The sequence below is a fragment of the Leptinotarsa decemlineata genome, unplaced genomic scaffold, assembly GCF_025532065.1.
Source record: "Leptinotarsa decemlineata unplaced genomic scaffold, Ldec_3_MD MMD2_tig00026336_RagTag_RagTag, whole genome shotgun sequence".
Lineage (NCBI taxonomy): Eukaryota > Metazoa > Arthropoda > Insecta > Coleoptera > Chrysomelidae > Leptinotarsa > Leptinotarsa decemlineata.
The window spans coordinates 14,367,588-14,388,836 of NW_027412692.1; the positions used below are offsets into that span (position 1 = coordinate 14,367,588).

At 33.7% G+C, this 21,249-nt stretch overlaps 2 protein-coding genes across 3 annotated transcripts in view; one reads left to right on the forward strand and one right to left on the reverse strand.

Moving 5' to 3' along the window:
* Window positions 1–21,249, forward strand: part of LOC111507309 (kinesin-like protein CG14535) — a 306,053-nt gene that overhangs the window by 261,970 nt on the left and 22,834 nt on the right. For both annotated transcript variants that reach the window (XM_074183245.1, XM_074183246.1), the window contains one exon: window positions 20,395–20,613. In XM_074183245.1, the coding sequence (XP_074039346.1) occupies window positions 20,395–20,613 (219 nt within the window). The remainder of the gene's footprint in view (window positions 1–20,394; window positions 20,614–21,249) is intronic.
* LOC111507310 (juvenile hormone epoxide hydrolase 2) lies at window positions 9,920–18,169 on the reverse strand. Its single transcript, XM_023162603.2, has 6 exons — window positions 17,886–18,169; window positions 16,915–17,290; window positions 15,765–16,139; window positions 14,803–15,037; window positions 10,945–14,620; window positions 9,920–10,016 (listed from the first exon to the last, which is right to left on the reverse strand). The coding sequence occupies exons 1-5, from the start codon at window positions 18,063–18,065 to the stop codon at window positions 14,410–14,412; spliced, it is 1,377 nt and encodes a 458-aa protein (XP_023018371.1). The 5' UTR covers window positions 18,066–18,169; the 3' UTR covers window positions 9,920–10,016; window positions 10,945–14,409.

The following is a 21,249-nucleotide window of genomic DNA, read 5'->3' on the forward strand; positions in this document are numbered from 1 at the left end:
AGGCCACGATAAACCCCTCAGTTTCCGACGATCTGACGAAAGCGAATGTCAGACGCTTTGATAAGCCGAGGTCTTCAATGTTGTTGAAGAAGATCCCATGCACTAGTTCATCCTTTTGTTCATCCTAGTTCATCCTTGTGTTACTGCGGGTTTTATATGGGCCTTTTTCTGGACGGGTTCCAACTCGGCGAAGGAGTTGTGATCACCATTGTCGCAAAGTAAAACGAGTTCATCAGCCGCTCGGGCAGCTGCCCTGGAGAGAAATGTTTCACAATCTGTATAAGTTGTGAACACTCCTGAACTGGAGGTTTCACAAGTAGAAAAATTCACTTAATTCAACGTGAAGCAACGTGCACAACATATAATATCGTGTTTGAGAATCCGCTGTTTCATCATCGTGCTCTCACGTCTGTAATGAATTTTTCATATGCACCAAAAACCTTGTTTCCATATTTATACCCCTATATTCATACCTATCAATACAGAAAGAATACAGTGAAGTTTCCGTGAGCGCTATTTTCATAAATCCAATATCCCAAACAAAATGACATTTGCATAATCTTTCGATTATGTCTCCCTTCTTCTTTCTCTCCACCGGCGTATGTATTTGTTTCCCTTTGTCTGTGTATTATTGGAAAGGACCCCGGAAAAATCCATTCAAATGAAAAAACAAATCGTGATTGAAAGTAAATTCCATAGACCGGTTTTCCATACTGAGGCTTATATTTCATTCAACTCGATTTGTTTCATTTTTTTGCCTACTACACAATTCAACATAAACGGCATATTCTCCATAATCTGATTTTGAGAGTTTCAAATTTAATGATACATTCCAATATTATCTTCTTATTATCTGTTCGATCATGTATTATTCATACTCACTACTATTTACTAACAACAATGTAATACGTGGATATCGTAATTGAGAAATGAATCATCACTTTTATTTCGTTATTGCAAACTTTCCAGGGACTACATATTTTCACACATTGGGCATACTCGAAGACTGGCTGTAAATCAAATTAACTGAAAGAACAATTTGTTCAGGCCAGTCTCTACTTACTTATACTTTTGATTAATGGACTCACACCTATCCGAAAAGAACTATTTCACTCGCTGATACCACGAAGTGCTTTGGATTATATCCGACAGGTGTCGGTGCAGGAATTTTCACAGAAGTATTTCTTGCATATGCTGTTGGCGATACAACTGCTGGAATATATTTTCAATTATAGGAACGGACTTGCAGACCGGTTTCGGGCTATTTGGCTATTGTCAGTGCAAGGTAGTGGCCATCATCAACCTGAAGTTGTTGATATTCCATAATTAAAAATCGAATTCCTTTCACAGCATCATTCCTCTAACCTGTAAGTTTACTTTTCCTATTTGTAGGTTCACATTATTTTTAGAGAAATCAGACAAAACAGTAACAGTGTAAAGCAAGCAATATTCAAATTTCCGGAATGAAATGAAGAAATTTTCTCGGGACGAAGTCATGTTTCACACTAACAATATGCGACGATGTTCTGCAACACCTCTAACCAAATTCAAGACGTAACTTCAACGTGCAACAAAAAGGATACTCGTCGGAGTTACGATACCATTTTGTATGTCGGTACTTGGCATAACAAATGTTATGCCAACGTAACGTGATCGTTACGTTGCGAACTGCGAACTGTTACGGTGACAGGGGCTATTGCCTCACATACATATGCTTTTTTTATACTTCTTTGAGTGAAAGCTACTTGTATGTCAATTGTTGTATCTTGACTTTTACTTAGCTTTTTTCAAACACGATTTATTTTCAGAAGGGTGTAATGATTCCAACAGTCTGTGTCTAATATATAAAAAGAAGTCACAAAATCCTACTAATTACACATTTTATAACTCAAGAACAGCTGAACCGATTCCCATGATTTTTGATTTGTTGGTCTTATCTCCACCCGAAATTGCATAATAACTAGTTGAACATTTCAAAAAAAAATGAAGACAAAATCGCACGAGAGAGCGCCATGTTCGTGTTGACAGGTCTACTATTTTTACAGTAGATTTCATGTTTCAGCTCTCAAGTTACTGTTCTACTGTTTGAGTTACTAATGGCTCAGTTCACTTTCTATAATGATCATTGAATGACTGAGAATAATGAAAATCACAATGCATAATAAATTATGTATCTATAAAATATATTTTCTGGTGTTTATGGTTCGATCTAATGTTTTTCTGACACAAATCTACACTGGTCGTATTAGTATGGCTCGACTTCGTACTTTATAAACATAATGTAAAATAGATATTTGATATAATCCGTTCCAATTAAATTTTTGCAAAATTATATCCATTCGAATTATATTTCTTCTTCAGATTCAATAATGACCTGCAGTATTCTACATCAGATATTCCAGTAAACAGATAGCTTACATTTTATGATGAGCAACTCTGTTATGAGGAACAATAACAATATTGACGATATTATATTGTATCCTGCTTTCAACTGCGTTTACTGTGACCCCGTTCTTTGTCATTGCACGTCATTGGCATCATTCCAGAACCTTCCATTACTCTCGGCGACACGAACAAAAACTCGAAATCGCCTTTAAGTAAGACAATAAAAAACGAATTTATTCTTTTCAGTTTGAAGCTTTTCGATAAAAGTAGATCCGGGATATTGTTATTTTCAGAAATCCCACCAATAAAATGTCCTAGCTTCCTATTTATTTTGTTGCTCGATTTTCACGCAACGGTTTGATATTATATTAGTATTAGTGGAAATTCTGAGGCTTGACACGTGCTGAGGGTTTTTTTATGGTAATAATATACGAAGGTTTATATTATACAAGATATTTTCTGAATCTGATTCTAAACTGAAGGAAGTGATAGAGGTGGTAATTTCTAATAAAAAAGTTCGTTTGATATGAGGTTCTCAAATTTTGTAGTAATTTTATGTGTTTCAGAAGTTGCAATGACGAATGTTGGTCAGAATGTTTGTAAAAAATTCTGAGTTTCCAGAAAATCTGAGAGTTTTATTTCTTTTATTAAAATCTTCCTTTAAAATTGGTAATGATCTGAAGAAATCTCAACACGACACAGTAAAAAATTCACCTCTTTTGGTAGAATCTACTACTTTCTTCACGAATTAAGCCAATATTTCACTTCCTGCAAATTATTTTGCTACCTCAGTTTTTTAAAACAGAGACATTTCTTCGGATCAACCCTTTAGGATCTACCTAGCTCTGTGATTGTGATGTATAATGCAAAAGTCATCATTCCATAAAAGTTGAAAGAATATTAACTAATCCATGGAGAAAAACGGATATCATTGGGTGGCCTCGATAAAAAACATACCATTTGATGAAAGTATGTTTAAAAAAATGAGTTCAAATTATGCTCGTCTCACGAAATATTTAGTCGACAAGATGGCACAGAAAGACACAAAATATTCTTCTGCGTCTGCCCCCTCATTGCAAAATTGATATTTCGAACTCGTTTGGCTTCAAGTGCAAGGTTTTGTTACGAAAAAAAAAACGCGACATTCTAAATGAATGTTGTCAAATAGGTCTCTAAAATGGGTGTTCATTACTAATTATTATTAGGAGACAGACTATAGGCCATATTGTACATATAATGGTCTGCTTCGACTGGTCTAGAAATCACATTAAACTGGCTAAAGTCGCTTAACATCGAGCTTGCCCCAGAAGTAAAGAAGGTTGCTCTTCTCATTCATCATTAATTTTATGATAGATACAAGGAAAAAAGAACATATGCTGTAAGCATAGTTAGTTAGTAACTGCGCTTACTCACCGTCTTACAAATTGGAATGGAAAAAAATAAGTATAATTTATGACATTAAAAATAAAATAAATACAACTTGAGAAATGGTTCTTATGAAGATTCTGTGAAACGTGTTCTTCCTTACGAATCAGTAGAGAGTTGTCTTGAAAATCTAGAGAAGAAAATTGGATTGGATAATTTAGGAAACACTTGCTACATGAATAGCATTTTACAAGTGTTGTTCATGACGAAGAATTTCAAGAACGAAGTTTTAATGATGAACGAGAACGAGAATGTTTCCTGCTTATTCATGAAACTCAAACAACTGTTCATGCAGCTGCAGTTTCGTAAGAAGGTATCATCTTTCCCTCCAACCGATTTCCTGGAGTCTTTGAAGTCCACTAGATACTAGTTAGGACAACAAGAGGATTGTTCCGAATTCTTGGGGTTCTTGTTGAATACTCTTCGTGAGCAAAACAATAGCAAAATCAATACTCCCAGCCGCTCTGGACTGAATGATTCCGTACAACCCATCTCGTCTTGTGTTTGTAAATCTTTTGCTGGAAAAATCCTCACTTGTTTACTTTGTGGTAAATGTTCAAGAAGTACTGAAAACTTATGTGAATTTCTGGAACTTCATCTAGCTTTTCCTAATACGACTAATTACCAGTCCGTGCAAAGCTTATTGTTAAATCATCTGAAAATGGAATTTTTAACAGGTGATGATCAACTGTATTGTCAAACATGCGCCAAACTAACTGACTGTTATAAGGAAACAAGTATATCTGAGGCACCAGTCAATCTAATAATAACACTGATGATATTCAAACAAGACTCAACCTCTAACGGAAGCAAGAAACTCTTTGGAAGGTTCGAAATAGATGAACATTTCAACCTAGCAGACCACTGTTATAATATTCATGCAGTCATTGTTCACTGTGGTTCTGGTGTTGAACGTGGTCATTATTACGCCTTGGTCAAAGAAGAAACGGACTGGTTTAAGTTTGGCGATAGTCGTGTCACGAAGTGTTCTGGCGATGCATTGAGTTTATTGGAGCCTCTGGAGACACCCTACATTTTGTTTTATGAGAGAGAGGACATTGTTGGATCAAGATCTTCAGATGATGTGGTGCTGCAGGTTTTTCCGGGTTTTCCTGCAGCTGAAAAAGCAAATGCGCCACTGGAATCAATGAAGTCGCCCCGGAGCGCCAATTAATTTTTATTGTTGTATTTATTTTATTTTTAATTGGAATTATTTGCTATATAACTGATAGTAAAACAACTAGTCTTTACTTTAATGAATTGAATAAAAACACTTTTGTATAATTACCACTAGTTGATTTTATTTATACGACCAGTTTCGGGTTTGACCCCGTTATCAAATATAAATCTGAAAAACTTGATAATGGGGTCAAACCCGAAACCGGTCGTATAAATAAAATCAACTAGTGGTAATCAGACACGTGTTTTTATTCATTTCATTAAAGTGACCATGAATTACCACAAATCACACAAACTGGCAGGATTTATGCCATGTTTAGGAAACTTTCAGATGCAAACTTTTCAGCAAGGTAATTTGCTTTTTATATTTTCCACTATTCCTCTTGAAATCGACCCATAAACTTCTTGGTTTCAAATCACTCCGCAACTTTTTCATATGAATATTTTTGATTCAAAATTTATTGCTATCATTTCAATAGAGCTCTATGAAAATAAATTATCATACCGACGAAAAGTTCAGAAAAATGCAAAGAAATTGACATATTACAACTACGCAAATATCTCACTGGGAAAATTTTCAAATGAAAACTTATCGCAAATTTCCATATTTTATATTTCTTATATTAAGCTGACAGTGCAGCATGATAAGAAAAATGAGACGCGGAAAATGTTCTCTTTAAAGAGGTTAGAGTTTTATAATAACACAAGGACCATAAAAAAGTGAAACGAGTTTTACTGGAATTCAGCGTTCAGCTCCCCCTATCTTGATTGTATATTTTTATACCTACTGACGTTGCCGTTAGCCTGAATACTTGTAGCATTGTCGTAAAGTTTTAATGGACAATTTTATGAAATGATATTCACTTTATAAGCCTGTTTTCTGTGAAGCATCAGAACGAACTGCTAATTCACGTTTGTATAACATTTCGGAGGAGATACTTGAAATTGAATATTTAATAGGTGTAAGTAAAAATGGCTTAAAATGACAAAAAGATTATTTCTCCATCCAGCTTGTCTATTTCATAGATTCATGAATATGAACATAATCCGCTATTTAACGAAAAAAAAATACTTTTCGTGAAAATGCACATAATACAAATATTAGATTTTAGGAAATCATCGCATCCCCTATTTGCAAAACAGCAATTTTTAGAAGTTCTAATCCGGTCTCAAAATGTATTATTGATTCCCCAAAATTTGTTAGCATTTAGTGTATTTTCAGTTTTGAAAAGAAAATCTTCGGTGAAAATTAACTATAGTCTGTTCATAATTTGTCGATAGCACAAAATGAGGGCCCAAGTCATAAAACGGTCGTAAAACTCGTAAAATCATAGGCGGAGGTTCCTGAGGTGTTTATTCATTAAATATAAAGCTTCAGTTTATATTCGAAACTTGCCTTGAAAGGGTGAAGTTGTTACGAACGAAAATAATTTTTGGTTTAGTACATTTTTTAATCGCATTTAATTTACGGCTCGTTGGTGTTTCGGCGTCTACGGCAGTAATTCACGTCTCTAATATTTATTTTGCGAATTTTGTGCAGTGCGTGAGTAACTTTTTTTCATATTCCTACAAACATATAGGTACGTACCTTTCGTTCCTGCTTGTTTTGTTTGATTGCTTGCGATGGCTTCGTCATCATCATCAACATCATCAAGTTTTACACCGGTACTGTTGCGTACAGTCAGTAAGTCTGTCTATTCACCAAGAGAGAAGACTATTGTTTTGAACGTTTACGATGCTCTGGTTTCTCAGAATCCCACAAACACTGTTCAGAACATAATCAAGAGTTGTGCCAACATGACGGGCGTAGGGGAGTCAACAATATATAGGTTCCTATCAGAAAGAAAAAAAAAGGTATAGCTAACCCAAATACAAACGAATACTTGAAGAGGGGAAGAAAACCTATTGAAATTGATGAATTTGCCAAAAATGGTATTCGAAGGAAAATTCACGAATTTTTTTACAAAAAAGAAATACCCAACTTAAACAAAATTTTACAAGAAGTTAGAGACGACCCGGATTTGCCTCATGTCGGACGAACCAAATTGTGGCAAGTTTTAAATCACTTTTGATTCACCGGGAAGAGATAATATGTTGGAGAAGAAAGTATCTAAGATCTATACGAAAATTTCGGGCTGAAGGAAGGCCAATTTACTATCAGGACGAAACGTGGGTAAACGCAGGTCATACTCTCACAAAAATTTGGACAGATAAAAATATATCAAGCTGCAGGCAAGCCTTTATGGAAGGTTGGTCTACTGGTATTTCCCCACCCTCTGGTAAAGGCAGTAGATTAATAGTTTCTCACATTGGCAGTGAAAAAGGATTTGCTAAGCATGGTTTGTTGGAATTTGAATCCAAAAGCACAAATGACTATCACGAGGAGATGACAGCTGATGTTTTCGAAGAGTATTTTGAGCAGATGATTGAACATATACCACCAAACTCAATTATAGTATTAGATAATGCACCTTATCATTCACGACTAGTTGAAAGACTTCCAACGACTGCGTGGAAGAAACAGGATATCATTGACTGGCTGCGGAATAAGTCTCTGCCTTACGAAGATAGAATGGTTAAAGCAGAACTTTTAAAAATTGCCCGGCAACACAAATCTAAGTTCAAGAAATACGTAGTTGACAAAATGGCGGAAAGACGAAACATCACAGTCCTTAGACTTCCACCCTACCACTGCGAATTAAATCCAATTGAACTCATTTGGGCACAAATGAAAAGCTATGTGGCTAGAAAAAATACGTCATATAAAATACAAGCTGTACGTGAATTGTTATATGAGTCTTTACAACATATTACAGAACAAAATTGGCGAGATGCAGTAAGACATGCAATAGAAGAAAAAAAAAGTGGGATCTTGACAATATAATTGATGCGACTGTAGAGACACAACCGCTAATTATCAACCTGCAAGACGACTCGGATTCCGAAGATGATCCTGTTTATTTTGAATTTGAATAGTTTTGTAAGTAATCGTAGTTTATATCATTTAAAAATAGGTATTAATTAAATAAATGTATCTTTTACAAATTGCAAGTAACTTATTATTTTTGAATGAAATAAAGAAATTTTTTTAAAATAAAAATACAGTTTACAGTACCTACAGTTTGAGAATATTAATATATTTATTTATTTAAAGTAACTAATGTTTTAATCATATACTCTACGACACTGGTCACTCATTTCCACTCAAAATACCTACATAATCGGATTAAAAGTTTTATAGCTGTATTGTATTTCTTCAGATACGAGGTGGGTTAGTCGAAAACATCTTTAACTGCCAGTTTTAGTTTGGTTTTTGTTATTATATCATATTAGCTTTCCTCTCTGTATTTCAGTTCTCTAATGAGGGTCAAACTTGCAGTGAGCTATCAACAAATTATGAACGGACTATAAGTTCTTTAATTAAAGGTGTATCGATATGTATGTTTTGGTATTTTAAATTGTATTTAGAAACGAGTGTGTGTATGTGTGTCCGTACGGACGTGCGTGTGTGTGTGCGTGTTTCGAGAATGTATATTTTTCTTCGCTTAAGAATAATAACAATGGTTGATATATTTAATATAAACTACAAATCACCTGATTTCGGGCAGGATTTATTTTTTAACTCTTCAAGGTTCTCCAAATTACAAGGTTATGAATGAATGACTATACTTGCAATTTTCAATTGTGGCGAAAATACATTTTTTGATTTTTTACATATTCAAATTTAACATCATCGTGGTGATGATCATAACATCGAAATTATTCATTACATTCAATACATTCCTAGACATATCTGTGATTCATGTTGATTAACGTAACAACTTTGGGCTTTTCTCAAAAGAAACACATTATAAATGACATCATTATGTATACAGGACAAAGAGATTTGCCGTATGTGTCAGCTTCACTTGAAAAGTTCTAACAATTTTGAACAATATTTCATCAAGCATCGTCAAGCATATGATGATCTACTGGTATATTCGTTCATCACGTCATACACAAAACCTATCAAAATTATATCAATAACGCAATTTCGAGCTTAGTTTGACGTATACCTCACCGAAACCACCAATGTGTTCACGTTAATATTTAACTCATTATTGCCACAAACACGAAGACATAACCACCCAGTTCATTGTTAACAAAGGTAATTGAAATACATCAGACTCATTCGAGTAATATAATATCAAACAGGACGCAATTCAACGTGAAATCCCTTTGAGCTAGCTCTAAGGTGTGTTCGGTATGTCTCTGAATGTAATTGTTGCCCTGTGTTATACGGTTTGTCTTGTTTGCTGAAAAATGTATACTGAAAGAATTAAATTCGATGTCACTTATCTTGAGTTATGCTCACGATGGGAGTTTCATATTATAGTGTCAATGTAGAATTTCTTTAGGTCATCAAAATCCTCAAAATATCTGGAAATTTTTGACATTTTTAATTAGCAGTAACTTCTTTGAATTTTCTTCAATATGAAAGATTTGTGCAATTCGGTCAAAAACCTGAGACCCAATAAGTTCCATGCCAAATATCTACTTACCAAAAAAATCACTAAAAAAATATAGTCATAAATTTCATCACCTCAAGTATTTACGGAAAAAATAATGGATTTGGATGGCTGCATTTTTTTCAGAATCATTGTAACTGAATTCAGTTGAGTTAACTTCAACAAAAGCTTTTGAATGGTATTCTGATAATGGATTTTTCATTGTATAATGTTTGTATCCACTCAATTCATCACATTTGAATAATAAATTCAGAGAAATTTGATAAAAGGATTACAATTCGATTTTGTATGAACTCTTCCTAAAGAAATAAAATTAATCAAATTTCCTCAACGGCCATAGTGTCATTTGTGCCTTCAAACAGAAATAGTTAAAAAATACTTTACATCTTCAATATAATGAGAAAAATAACTTCAACAAAAAATGCTTAAATAGAAACTTTATTATTCATAAAACGGGACACATTTACTTAAAATACTGTATATTAGTTGATGCCTTTCCAGTATGATATGGGATGATTACTGAAACAAAGAAACATCTTTTATTGAAAATATCATTTTCTAACACTTTTCTTCATTAATAACATACAATTTGAATATTTTAAACGTCTGGGATGCCTAGAAAATCATTCAGACTGTTATGAATGAAAGAATAAATATCTTGAATATCTATATACAAAATTATACGCGCATCTAAGACTTGAGAAGCATCTATTATCAAATTTTAGCTTCCTAGGGCTCACCAGTACGTGGAAACAGAGATAAATGAGTGAATATTGAATGAGTGACTTTCGAATTTATAAGTATAAATTATTTATGAAAAAGTTTGTTAGAGAGATCTGAATTTTGCTATAAAGAAAGAATGAATTTTGATAAAGTACCTAATTCTCTGAACAGAGTGCAACCGATTCCGTGTATTTAGTTGAATTTATTTTAATAATAATATATAATTAAAACAACGATAAAAATAAAATAAAAACAACAATAAAAATTAATTGGCGCTCCGGGGCGACTTCATTGATTCCAGTGGCGCATTTGCTTTTTCAGCTGCAGGAAAACCCGGAAAAACCTGCAGCACCACATTGAGTTTCAACTTATGTTATAGAATAGAAAGTAAAAAAAAATAAGATTATCATTCAGTGCATAAACATCTACAATATACTACCAACATTTGAAAAAAACATGAATCCCCAAAAGTTTAAAAAATATTTGACAACGAAAGCTTGCTATTCTACAAAAGAATATATGGCTTCCCTCACTGCAATGACTCATTGAACATGTATCCCTGTTTCTTGATTTAACAATCTGTGTTTGTTTATACATGTGTAATATATTGATTTTTTTTTAATTTTGTAATTCTTGACTTATCCTATCTGTATTGCTCTGTTTGTACACCTGAAGGATCAATGAATCTATATCTATATCATACTACATAATACATAATACTCACTTGTGTACCGAATACCATCTTTCTGCATCTCCCCAGTAAGAATCTTGTACCTGGTCTGCATCGGTATCGATGATTATCGGGTATAAACATAGGATCCCCAAAGGCTTCGTACACTAACGCTAGTGTTATAAAAAGTAAAAATACTGGAATCAAATACTTGACGCTCAACATTCTGAGTAAGTAATAATACTTCATAACTGATATCGTTCGATATATATATCATTAGAATTATTAATCATATCGGAAGGAAATCCACCACCCGCGATCTCAGGAATGAATAACGTTATAGAAATTCTTTGATTAGTTGCTCAAGGAAACCACAGTGGAAACCACATGGAAATACATGGTGACCATGTGATTCGAGTTTAAATGTCTGAGTTTGAAGTCACATTTTCTGATAAACTATGTCACATGACCATACGTGGAGGGCGTGTTACAGGCCTCGTTCCTTCAATACGATAAGAATTCACGCATAATTCACTAATTTCGAATGAAATACCTTCATTTTCTTCATATACTTTTTGGCATCTTCCTAATGGCACAAAAAGTTCCTTCCCAACTTTCCATTCCATGCGAATATGGACGAACCTTCTAGTAGTTTCCTTAATTAATTATAGGGATAGTAAGTACTTGTACTATAATCGACCCGATGAATATCAGAAGGAGCGATAATAGAATGTTTCCATTCATGTTTTACTGATGAAATGTTTCAGTATTTGTATATGGAGATTCACTACTGTTTAGTGTAAAAAAACTGTAGATTATTTTCAGAATCCTGGTCACTCTCTTTGGGAAGTGGTCATTATCTTTTCAAAGAAGGGGTCATACGTCGAATGAAATCGCAACTTATTTGTTATTTCATAGATAACGGAACAAAATTAGCCACTATCAAATTAATCGGAAAGTCGTGAGTCAAGTCTATGAGATCTGCAACAGTAATTGTCAAACAGAATAATCATTTGAAATCGGAAGAAGTATTTTATGATTTTTTTAAAAGTTGATTGATAAATTCACCAAAGCTCTTGGGTTACTTTGTACTATTATGTTTTTTCCAAAAATAATTCACCTGATAACTTTTTTTGATGAATAAACAAAATAAACTATCTATAGCTAAAATCTAATATATAAAACAAAGTCACAAAATCGAGTCAGTTAGACCATTTTGTCTCCGTCCTGAATTGCAGAAAGTAAAGATGGAACTTACAACATTTGTTCACTATTTACAAACATTTTTAGAGTCAATCTTGAAATGGAAAATCAGAAAAATCGATGTCCTCGGATTCTCATTATAGATAAACTATTCTATTACGTAATTTACGATCATCGCCGCTTCATGCTTTCCAAGCATCAACTGTTGATATCATTCATTGTATTAAAATGTATTGGTATAAATATAACAATATAAATTGATAACCCCTCTTTCATTAGACTTTCAAAAACAATTAGTCGATTTTAAACGGGCATACTCTTGAATAAAGAAAGAAAACTGCCTGAAAGATTGTGTTAATATATAGAACCGTTTTCATTTCAGATACATTCTCTGTTCATTTTCGTTGTATTCCATTCTATTTCTATTCATTTCGCATCCATGTTTTTGTTAATCGAAATAAAAACTAAGGGATAAATATTTTGGTTCTCACTAATGAATTTTGGTGTTTTTCCGCCATGTATAAGTGAACGTTCGTAGTGAAATAATTTTCATCTGGTTTCCCGTTTATTCAGTTAGGATAAATTGGCAACGTCTACGCCACGAAGCTAACCACAACTATAAACAAGAAGCAACTAGCCACAGTCTGTGTTCTGTAAATTCAACTACAATATATGTATATATGTTTGACAAGCTTCTCAAATTGGGTTCACAATGGAATATGATATGGAGTAGTTCTATATAAGTACATTCCATTTGATATTGTAGAGTGAAATGATTTGATTGTTTATTAAGAGCTTCATTATCAGCGAATAACAAAGGAGGCATTTTATTTAAAAAAATTAAGTTCTCCCCAAAAACTACAATGTATGTGTGCCTGTCATGCAGGCCAAGGTAGCGAAAATTTGCCTTCAAATGTAATTTTTTGCCATGTGCTACTGGGGTGAACCGCCAGTCATTTATATTCATCCTGGTATGAAAATATTAAATTGATCCCATCTCATTTTTACGTTCTGTAAAGAGAAACTCCTGAAATGGGGAAAGAATATCATGTGATTCTGGAAAAAAACAACACTCTGTATATTAATATTGAGTTGGCATTTCAATTTTTTTATATTAACATAGTGATGAATAATGTTGTTGACTGTCATACTTTTATGACATGTATTTTCAATTTATTGATAATAACAGTATCAATTTTGCTGAGATCACGATTCACAATCAAGTATCTGTTATCGCCATTTCTGTGGTAATAAAATAAAAAATTAAATTTCATTTTATTCCAATCTGTCGGAATTCAAGACAACACCCCTCTAATTAATTAATTTTCTCCTGAGATGGGTTTTGACGAATATTTTTGGAGACTGGTAGGCATAATTATACGCGCGAGTGAGTCAATTTTAATAGGCCTCCGGCTGTCGGATGTCAAACACCGATCGAGAAATAGCGAGGAATAGATGTGATGTACGTTGGATTGAGGTTTAACTTTAACCACGTAAAAGTTCCCCCGAGCAACATTTTCGTTTTGTCAACTTTGACGTTGATCAGTGAAGTTGGTTCGAGACTATTGTAGGCACATATCTACAATATACTCTCAATAATGGAAAAATAATATTTTAATTCAATTTAAATTTATCATTTTCAAATGATTGATCCAAAGGAGTCTGAAGTTAGCCCGAAAAAAACTGGGTTAACTCCACGCTAGACTGAATTTTCGTGATAAAGATTCACCGTTTTATTTCGGAACAATCGAAAAAAAAGGAACTCACATTGGCCACTAAATGATTACTCGACATAATGCATTCTCCATTTCATCGTTGGTTCCGTTTTTCCATAGAACAGACACATTTGTCCACGTACACGAAAAATTTACGTCGAACGCTTACCCAGCACTTTGAAGTTCATCTCAATTCACTTCGTGCAATAATTTTGAGAACTATTTCTGAATGAATATAAACATAACTATCAGCGCTCCACAGTATGTTGAGGAATGGTGATATTCCATAAAAAAAACTCAAGAAAGGACTGCACTTCACTAGTTTCATTGATTACATTATGGCAGTCGTTCAGTAAAATAGTTGTATTGATTATCATTATCTTGGGTCATATGTCAAAAAAATAGGTCACCCTTATATATATATATATATATATATATATATATATATATATATATATATATATATATATATATATATATATATATATATATATATATATATATATATATGAAATGAAATAGGTAGACAAAAACTGTACAGATATATTTGTGTGAATTCATTAGTTAATTAGTTTTTTATTGATTATCAATTGATTATTAGTTATCGAGCATTCTTGTAATTTGATTCCATAATTTCCACAGCATCAAAAATATCTTTAGCAAGAACTTGAGGCAACTGCCAAGCTGCAAAGTGACCACCATCATAGTCAGAAAGCTGCACGATATTGGGATATGTTTCAGTTAGCATACCATCAGCAGTGAAGAAATCATATTTAAATCTGGCACATGCCGTTGGCACTGGAACGGGTTGTCTGAAATGTAAGGTTGACGTGACTTAAATATGGAAAATGGATGTCGATTCGACAGTTTTCAATTAGACTAAATAGTTATTTTTTGCAATAGACTGTTGTCGAAAACTGAGAAATTTTCATTTTCTGTACTATACAATTTAATGGTATCCACCAGCGGTTCTTTCAATGAGTCTAGAACTCACCTTGTGATTCCTAATCCCATATGAGCTCTATTGAAAGTCTCTGAGTATAACCTGAATGATGTTGTAGCTGATTCTGTAATCCAGTATATCATTATGTTATCAAGTAAATCGGTGTAAGTGAAAAATTCAGTCAGTCCTCCGTCTTCACGTAGCTGCCAGTTTGGATTGGTGCCAGATGTGAATTTCTCAAGAATGTATGCTGCCAATCCCAAAGGAGACTCGTTGATTGCAACTCCTGAAAAATTGTAAATGCAGAGAAATGACTGTAAATTTTAAAAGCCCAACATCTCAGAACAGCCAGAATTACCTAACTAGTAATCTATCTACATTTTCCTTAGAATGTAACAATAGTAGCCATACGAGTTTCACATAAATACCTAGGTTTAATATATTCCCATCCTTTGCATTAAAAATATCGTTATTTTCACATTCTTAGCACAGAATCGTTCATTTACAAAGAGCGATTTGACATTAGAAAGTAAAATATTCAAGCACACTTTCTCAATATGAGGATTCAAGGATATGCATATTTCCTCATATCTACAAAAGAAAGCATGCACAGTCCACAGTCGATCGCTTATTACCAATAGGAGCAAATCGCACATCAGTGGTTTCAGTTAGAAGACTCAGCTTTCTAGGAAACAATTGACAATTTCACGTGAGCAACTATAGTTTTTTTTTCATTCAAATCAGACACGTTAACATTTGTCAGTATTTATATTCCGGACCCAGATGTCACACAGGCAGTATAATATAATCCTTTCATCAAATGTCTGTCAACTAGACGAAACTTATCGAAAAGTGAGTAACAGCAATTTGAACGTAATATGCTATTTCATTGGCATTATTAGTTAAATAAGCGAAAGTGAATTTCAGCCATCCACTTATGAGCTAATTCATCAGTTGAATTCATTTTTCTAATGATGAGCCACAAACAATTTTTTTTTCGTACATTCACCTACCTAAAGTGTCAGGTTTCGTAGCTTGCAAGTGCAGATATCCAGTTTCTCGTAATCTCTTGAAGAAGTATTCCATTGTTGGATGAACTCTTTCATAGTGTTCAGGTCTAATGTACCACCAAGAGAATGATGGGTAATATTGACTGAAGAAGTTCTTCAAAGTAGACAGAGGTGTGAAGACGTGGCACATGTTTGAATGAAAACCCATCACCGAATCTGGATATAATACAGACATGTGTTGCAGTATTATAGACCCGAAATCTCCTCCCTGAACATAGAACTTTTTGAAACCCAGTTCTTTCATCATGTTTTTGAATACCAACGCAATTTGGGCAGCTCCAAGTCCGGGTTTCACAGCTCCCTTGGAAAATCCATATCCTGCAATGAAAGTAAACAAAAATGTGACTCTCTGTGACTTTTGAATGCATCTACAAAATTATTACGTAGCTCCTATTCCTGAAGCAAGGGAAATGTTTGGAAGAATGTAGTAGTTACTGTTTACAAAAAGATAGGTACAAAATCTATGGACACAACGATATGTAACTTTGGTGACTTTGGTGACTCAATTTGGGTAATATGTTCAAAACTTCAAAGCGACAATACTACTGAATAGTTTGTTTTATTTGAGGCTGTTCACATTTATATCAGAATAATATTTTGGCAATGAAATTTAATTTTTGATCTCTATTTTGGGGAAATATTTTAAAACAATTAGTTGGGTTTACTCAAACTGAATAAATGTTTTTTGGGCATTATAATGATAATATCATTATTAATATTCTGGTGTCGATATTTTATATGTTCTTTTTTTGAAGGACATTCGCTTCACTTGGAGATGAAAACAAATATTGTCTCAATTTATGATCGAAAGGGACTTGGAGGGATGGGAAATCTTTGACAGTGGTTTTTTATATTTCGGAAATTTGTAATCATGTGTAATAGCACCAGTATTATATTATTTATCATACAGCCATATTTCAGATAGATTTTCGAATTTGGTGATCGCTGGCTTACAAAAATAAACATAAATTGCAATATCCTCATTCTACTTCATGTTACAGTATTTTCCCTAATACCCAGCTTAACAAACTGGAGTTGAGGAATGTCAAGATTTTTCACTTGGATGTTAGAGTTCATTAAAAATAAAAAATACCTGGAATGTGAGGTGCAATTACTTCGAAGGCAATTTTTTTATCATTCTGGGGCCTTGTTAGGATCGGCAGAATGTCGTAAAATTCCCTCAGCGACCCTGGCCATCCATGTAGCAGGAGAAGTGGGATGATTTTAACTCCATCTTGCAACTTGGGTTTAACATGAATATAATGCAAATCTAAGCCTTGGATATTTATTAGGAACTGAGGAAATTTATTCAGATACTTCTCGCGTTCTCTCCAGTTGTACTTTGATTTCCAGAAATCTACAACATTCTTCAGAAGTTTTGTATTCATTCCATATTGCTGTTGAATTCCCTCAAGAGGTGGTGTTAGTGATCTGTGGTTTTCCAGTCGCCATTGTAGATCTTTCAGAACCTAACGAAAAAAATATAATTGGTGAATATTTTCATATATTATATACACACCTATATAGCCAAAAAGTGGATCCACCCAATGAGAGACTTATCAAAGGAATAACTCTGATTTCGAATTCAATTGAACAAGTTAGGATTTGATTGTTTTAAAAGCAAGGGTGTGAAATCGAATAGAAATCGGTTTTTAATCAATTATTAGGGAGTTTTTGAGATGATTATGATGATAACTTGATAACTCAAGTTAACTTGATAACGTATTTCTCCAAATAGTTTTATACTTTCCACGTTATATGTGACCATAAATGGATACAGATATATCTTGGTTATCGCAATAACAGACATAAAATCCTGCAGACAAACACAGAAAACAGTTTTAACACAGTTATCTATGGTTGCGAAAATGTACTCTTACCTCATGATGGTTAGATCAAAATTATTTTCCATTTATGTGTTTTTTGGATATTTTGGTATTATTATTACAAATCCAAATCCACATGTACAGAACTGACATTACATTTATTGAAAAATTTTGATTTATCGTTTTGTTTTTCATAATAAGCCTATGAACTTCTCGCTATTTTTGATAATTGACTCACCTTATCCGAAACATTGATAGTAAAAGGTTGAATGGTTGGCTTAACCGATCCTATATTACCGGGTCCCCACCATATTTCTTCCAATGATGGTGGCAATGGAGGAGGATCCAAGAATGATTTAATTTTGTATCCCAAAAATATCACAACTATTCCTAACAGGATCGGTAACTTTTTTGCCATGTTTTTAACCTATCGAACTGAAACTGTGACTATAATGAGGAAGGTGATACAATTCTCAAATCTCATCTGCAAAAAAGAAATTATACGATTCGATATCGACAACAAACAAGTTGGTACAGTCGAATATAAAAACATCGGAATGGTGGAAACCATTATTTGTGCTTATCAATTACTGTTACATCATTTTCATTGTATTGTATTCTTGTTTAAACTATGTCATAGAAAATTATTGTAATGTACAGAGTGAAAACTCATTACGGAGCTAATTAATTACATGGCTTACATGACTGATAGTTTCAGATTAATTTGCGCTATTAATCCTGTTTTCTTCGTGTTCCATTAGACATCTTGAATGCCTACCTAATGAAGAAAAATAGATAAATCTGTTAAAAAATATGTTTGATAAAGGTGCTATAATTTCAAATGGGTCACACTTTACATATTCTTTCTTTTTTCAACCCATGCTACATAGTGTGTTTCTGAAATTTGTTAACGTAATGTAACTTCAAAAGTATAAGTCATTCCAATTTTGTTACGAGTATATTCAAACTGAGTGAAATATTTGAGGTTATTAGCACCTTGACTGATAACCGATATTGATTTATTTCGATATAACTCATCTCACAACCAATTTTCTGCTTTCATTGAATGTACTCATGAGTGTACTTTGAACCGTAATGGAACATTACGTAATGGTCGTCATACATGAAGCAGGACGGTATCAAGAATTATTATTCATTTGAAATTTTTCATTTAATTTCAAACTGGTTTGTTACTTACTTATTATATTTTAAGACTTGCAGATAGTTTCATCCATTCATAGAACTTTGTAGAGACATAATATTTTAACATTTTGGGAGCCAAAATCTGCCTTTGCTTTCTGAATAAAAAAATGCGATACGTTTTTTTCCAGTCTCTACCACTCGGCCTCCAGGTTTAGAGTTAGAAAACTGAGAAGCTCTTGCTCTTGATGTTTAAAAAAAGGATAGTGACAGTTGCGGTCATTTAGTCGACGTTCATCTTCTCTATAGACTCTGGGTTCTTTGCTAACTTCGCATGGTCCATAAAGGTTGCCATGAGTTGCTGAAGAAAGAAGTTCCGTTAGTGACACTGAGTGGATCAGAGTCATACATCATTTTGGCACGGATACCCACACTTTAGGATGAGGCGTCATTTAAGAGGACTCATACATTCACATGTAACACCTCACTTGGCAAGAGTATTCTAACGTCCCCTTCCCCGCTGCAGGAGAGTGCCATATCTATACCTGCATAAAATTTTCCTCCACAATTTTTATTTTTTTGAATTGTGGAAAATGAAAAATTTCAAAAAGATTTAAAGAAACAGAGTATGACGACTCTCTTGTAAGTCATTGAAATAAAAGCTTTGATCAGGCACGTATCACATTTTATTTGTTCTAAAAGTAAAATCGCAGAGTATTTGTTCGTAAAGTGAAATCGCAGGGTATCCAGGAAAACCTTTACGCTTTCACGAAAAGTAAACCTTGCTCTGGAATGGTCGAGTTCATTACGTAATGGATCATAAAACGGCCCAGTTCACTCCCTGACAATCATGCTATATTAAAGTATGGCTCGAAGGGTCGTAAAAAGTTACCTACATAAACGTTAATGCAAATGTGTTAGTGTTTACCGTGTCGTTTATTTCCATTAACTCAAGAACATAGTGAAGGGATAAACTTCAAAGAACGTTTGATGATAATGCCCTTTCATGCGTGTTCACCCGTAAGACTTGAGAAGGGATGAAATACTTGGAACATACTTTACCGTGATTTTCACATCAACTGAGATCTTGATTTCAGAAATACTTAACATATTTTGTTTCCTTAATCCAGGAATAAAATATTTGTAATTTGGTAATGAAAAAAATTTATAATTTCATCCAGCCTTCCAAAGTTTGAGTTTTCATTCATGTTGGTTTTGCTATACATCTCTAACTCAAGTTTTTTTGAAACCGTTATTTTAACACCTCGACACGTGTATATCTTCGTCTTGAATATGATCACTCTATGTACATGTTTAGATGATATCAGTCCAAATATTACGCTTCAATCGAAGTTTCTTTAGTAATATTTTTTCACCATCATTTCATTATTTTGTTCTATCAACTATTGATCATATTATGGAACAAAATATGTTTGGCTGTCACAATTGTCAAATATATTTTCAGAAAGACCACCCAGTGAGCTAGATCATCCTTGAATAGAAAATCAGTTTTAGCCTTTCTTCAAATCTCATTATAGTTTTCCCAATAATCATTCCTAATCGAAAATTTTTACATGTCGTTACACCGTTCACATTTTAATTTTCAGGTGAAAGTGATGCTGCGAATATCAAATCCGACGTCTGGATCAGGTGGTGCCCCGGGAAGCTCTAATGGTTTTTTCAGTTTGGATAAACGGAAGAAACAAGTCACATTAACTGATCCTTCGGTGTGTAATGGATCAGCTGCGCCAGAGGACAGGCGAGTGGGGGTAGCTGCACCCAAGATGTTCGCTTTTGACGCAGTCTTTTCGCACGACGATTCGCAGGTGAGTTTCATATCAAATGATTTACCTATTCCATTCTTCCGCACAACCCTAGGGTTTCAGTTTTTTTGGATCTCATTTGTTAGATAGTCCGTGCACATATATACTTACAAAAACCGCTACCCACTATGTAATTGTCAATCAAGTTAATATATGGCGTTAGCAAATATATTAATTAAAAGTATATGGTATGTTTTCCTGACTTTCTGTTTCATTTTAATCATAAGTGCCCTTTATGGTTTGTTCTACCGACAAAGACGGGTTCTTATATTCACCGAAGAGTTTACAGATTGATTCGATGATTTCATCTGTTAGTTCATTAGAAATGTTGGCGCGTTTCTATTGGTCGAAGTAAAACATCATAATTTTTTGTTGAATTTAGGAAATCGCCTCATTCCGTCGTCTGTTGTTCAGGACGTGTGTTACTCTGGTTCTAATTTGATTCTTATCAATTACTTATTTTCATAACCGAATAGACCTTTCTTCACGAACACCCTGTATTCCTGAAACTAGCTGACTTGATCAATGTTTTTGTTGGATCGGTATTTTTCGTCTGAGATTCTTTATATTCTCGTCATTCCGTTTCATAATTTTTTCCTAAATTATTTTTTCCTAAATCATTATTACATCATAATAATG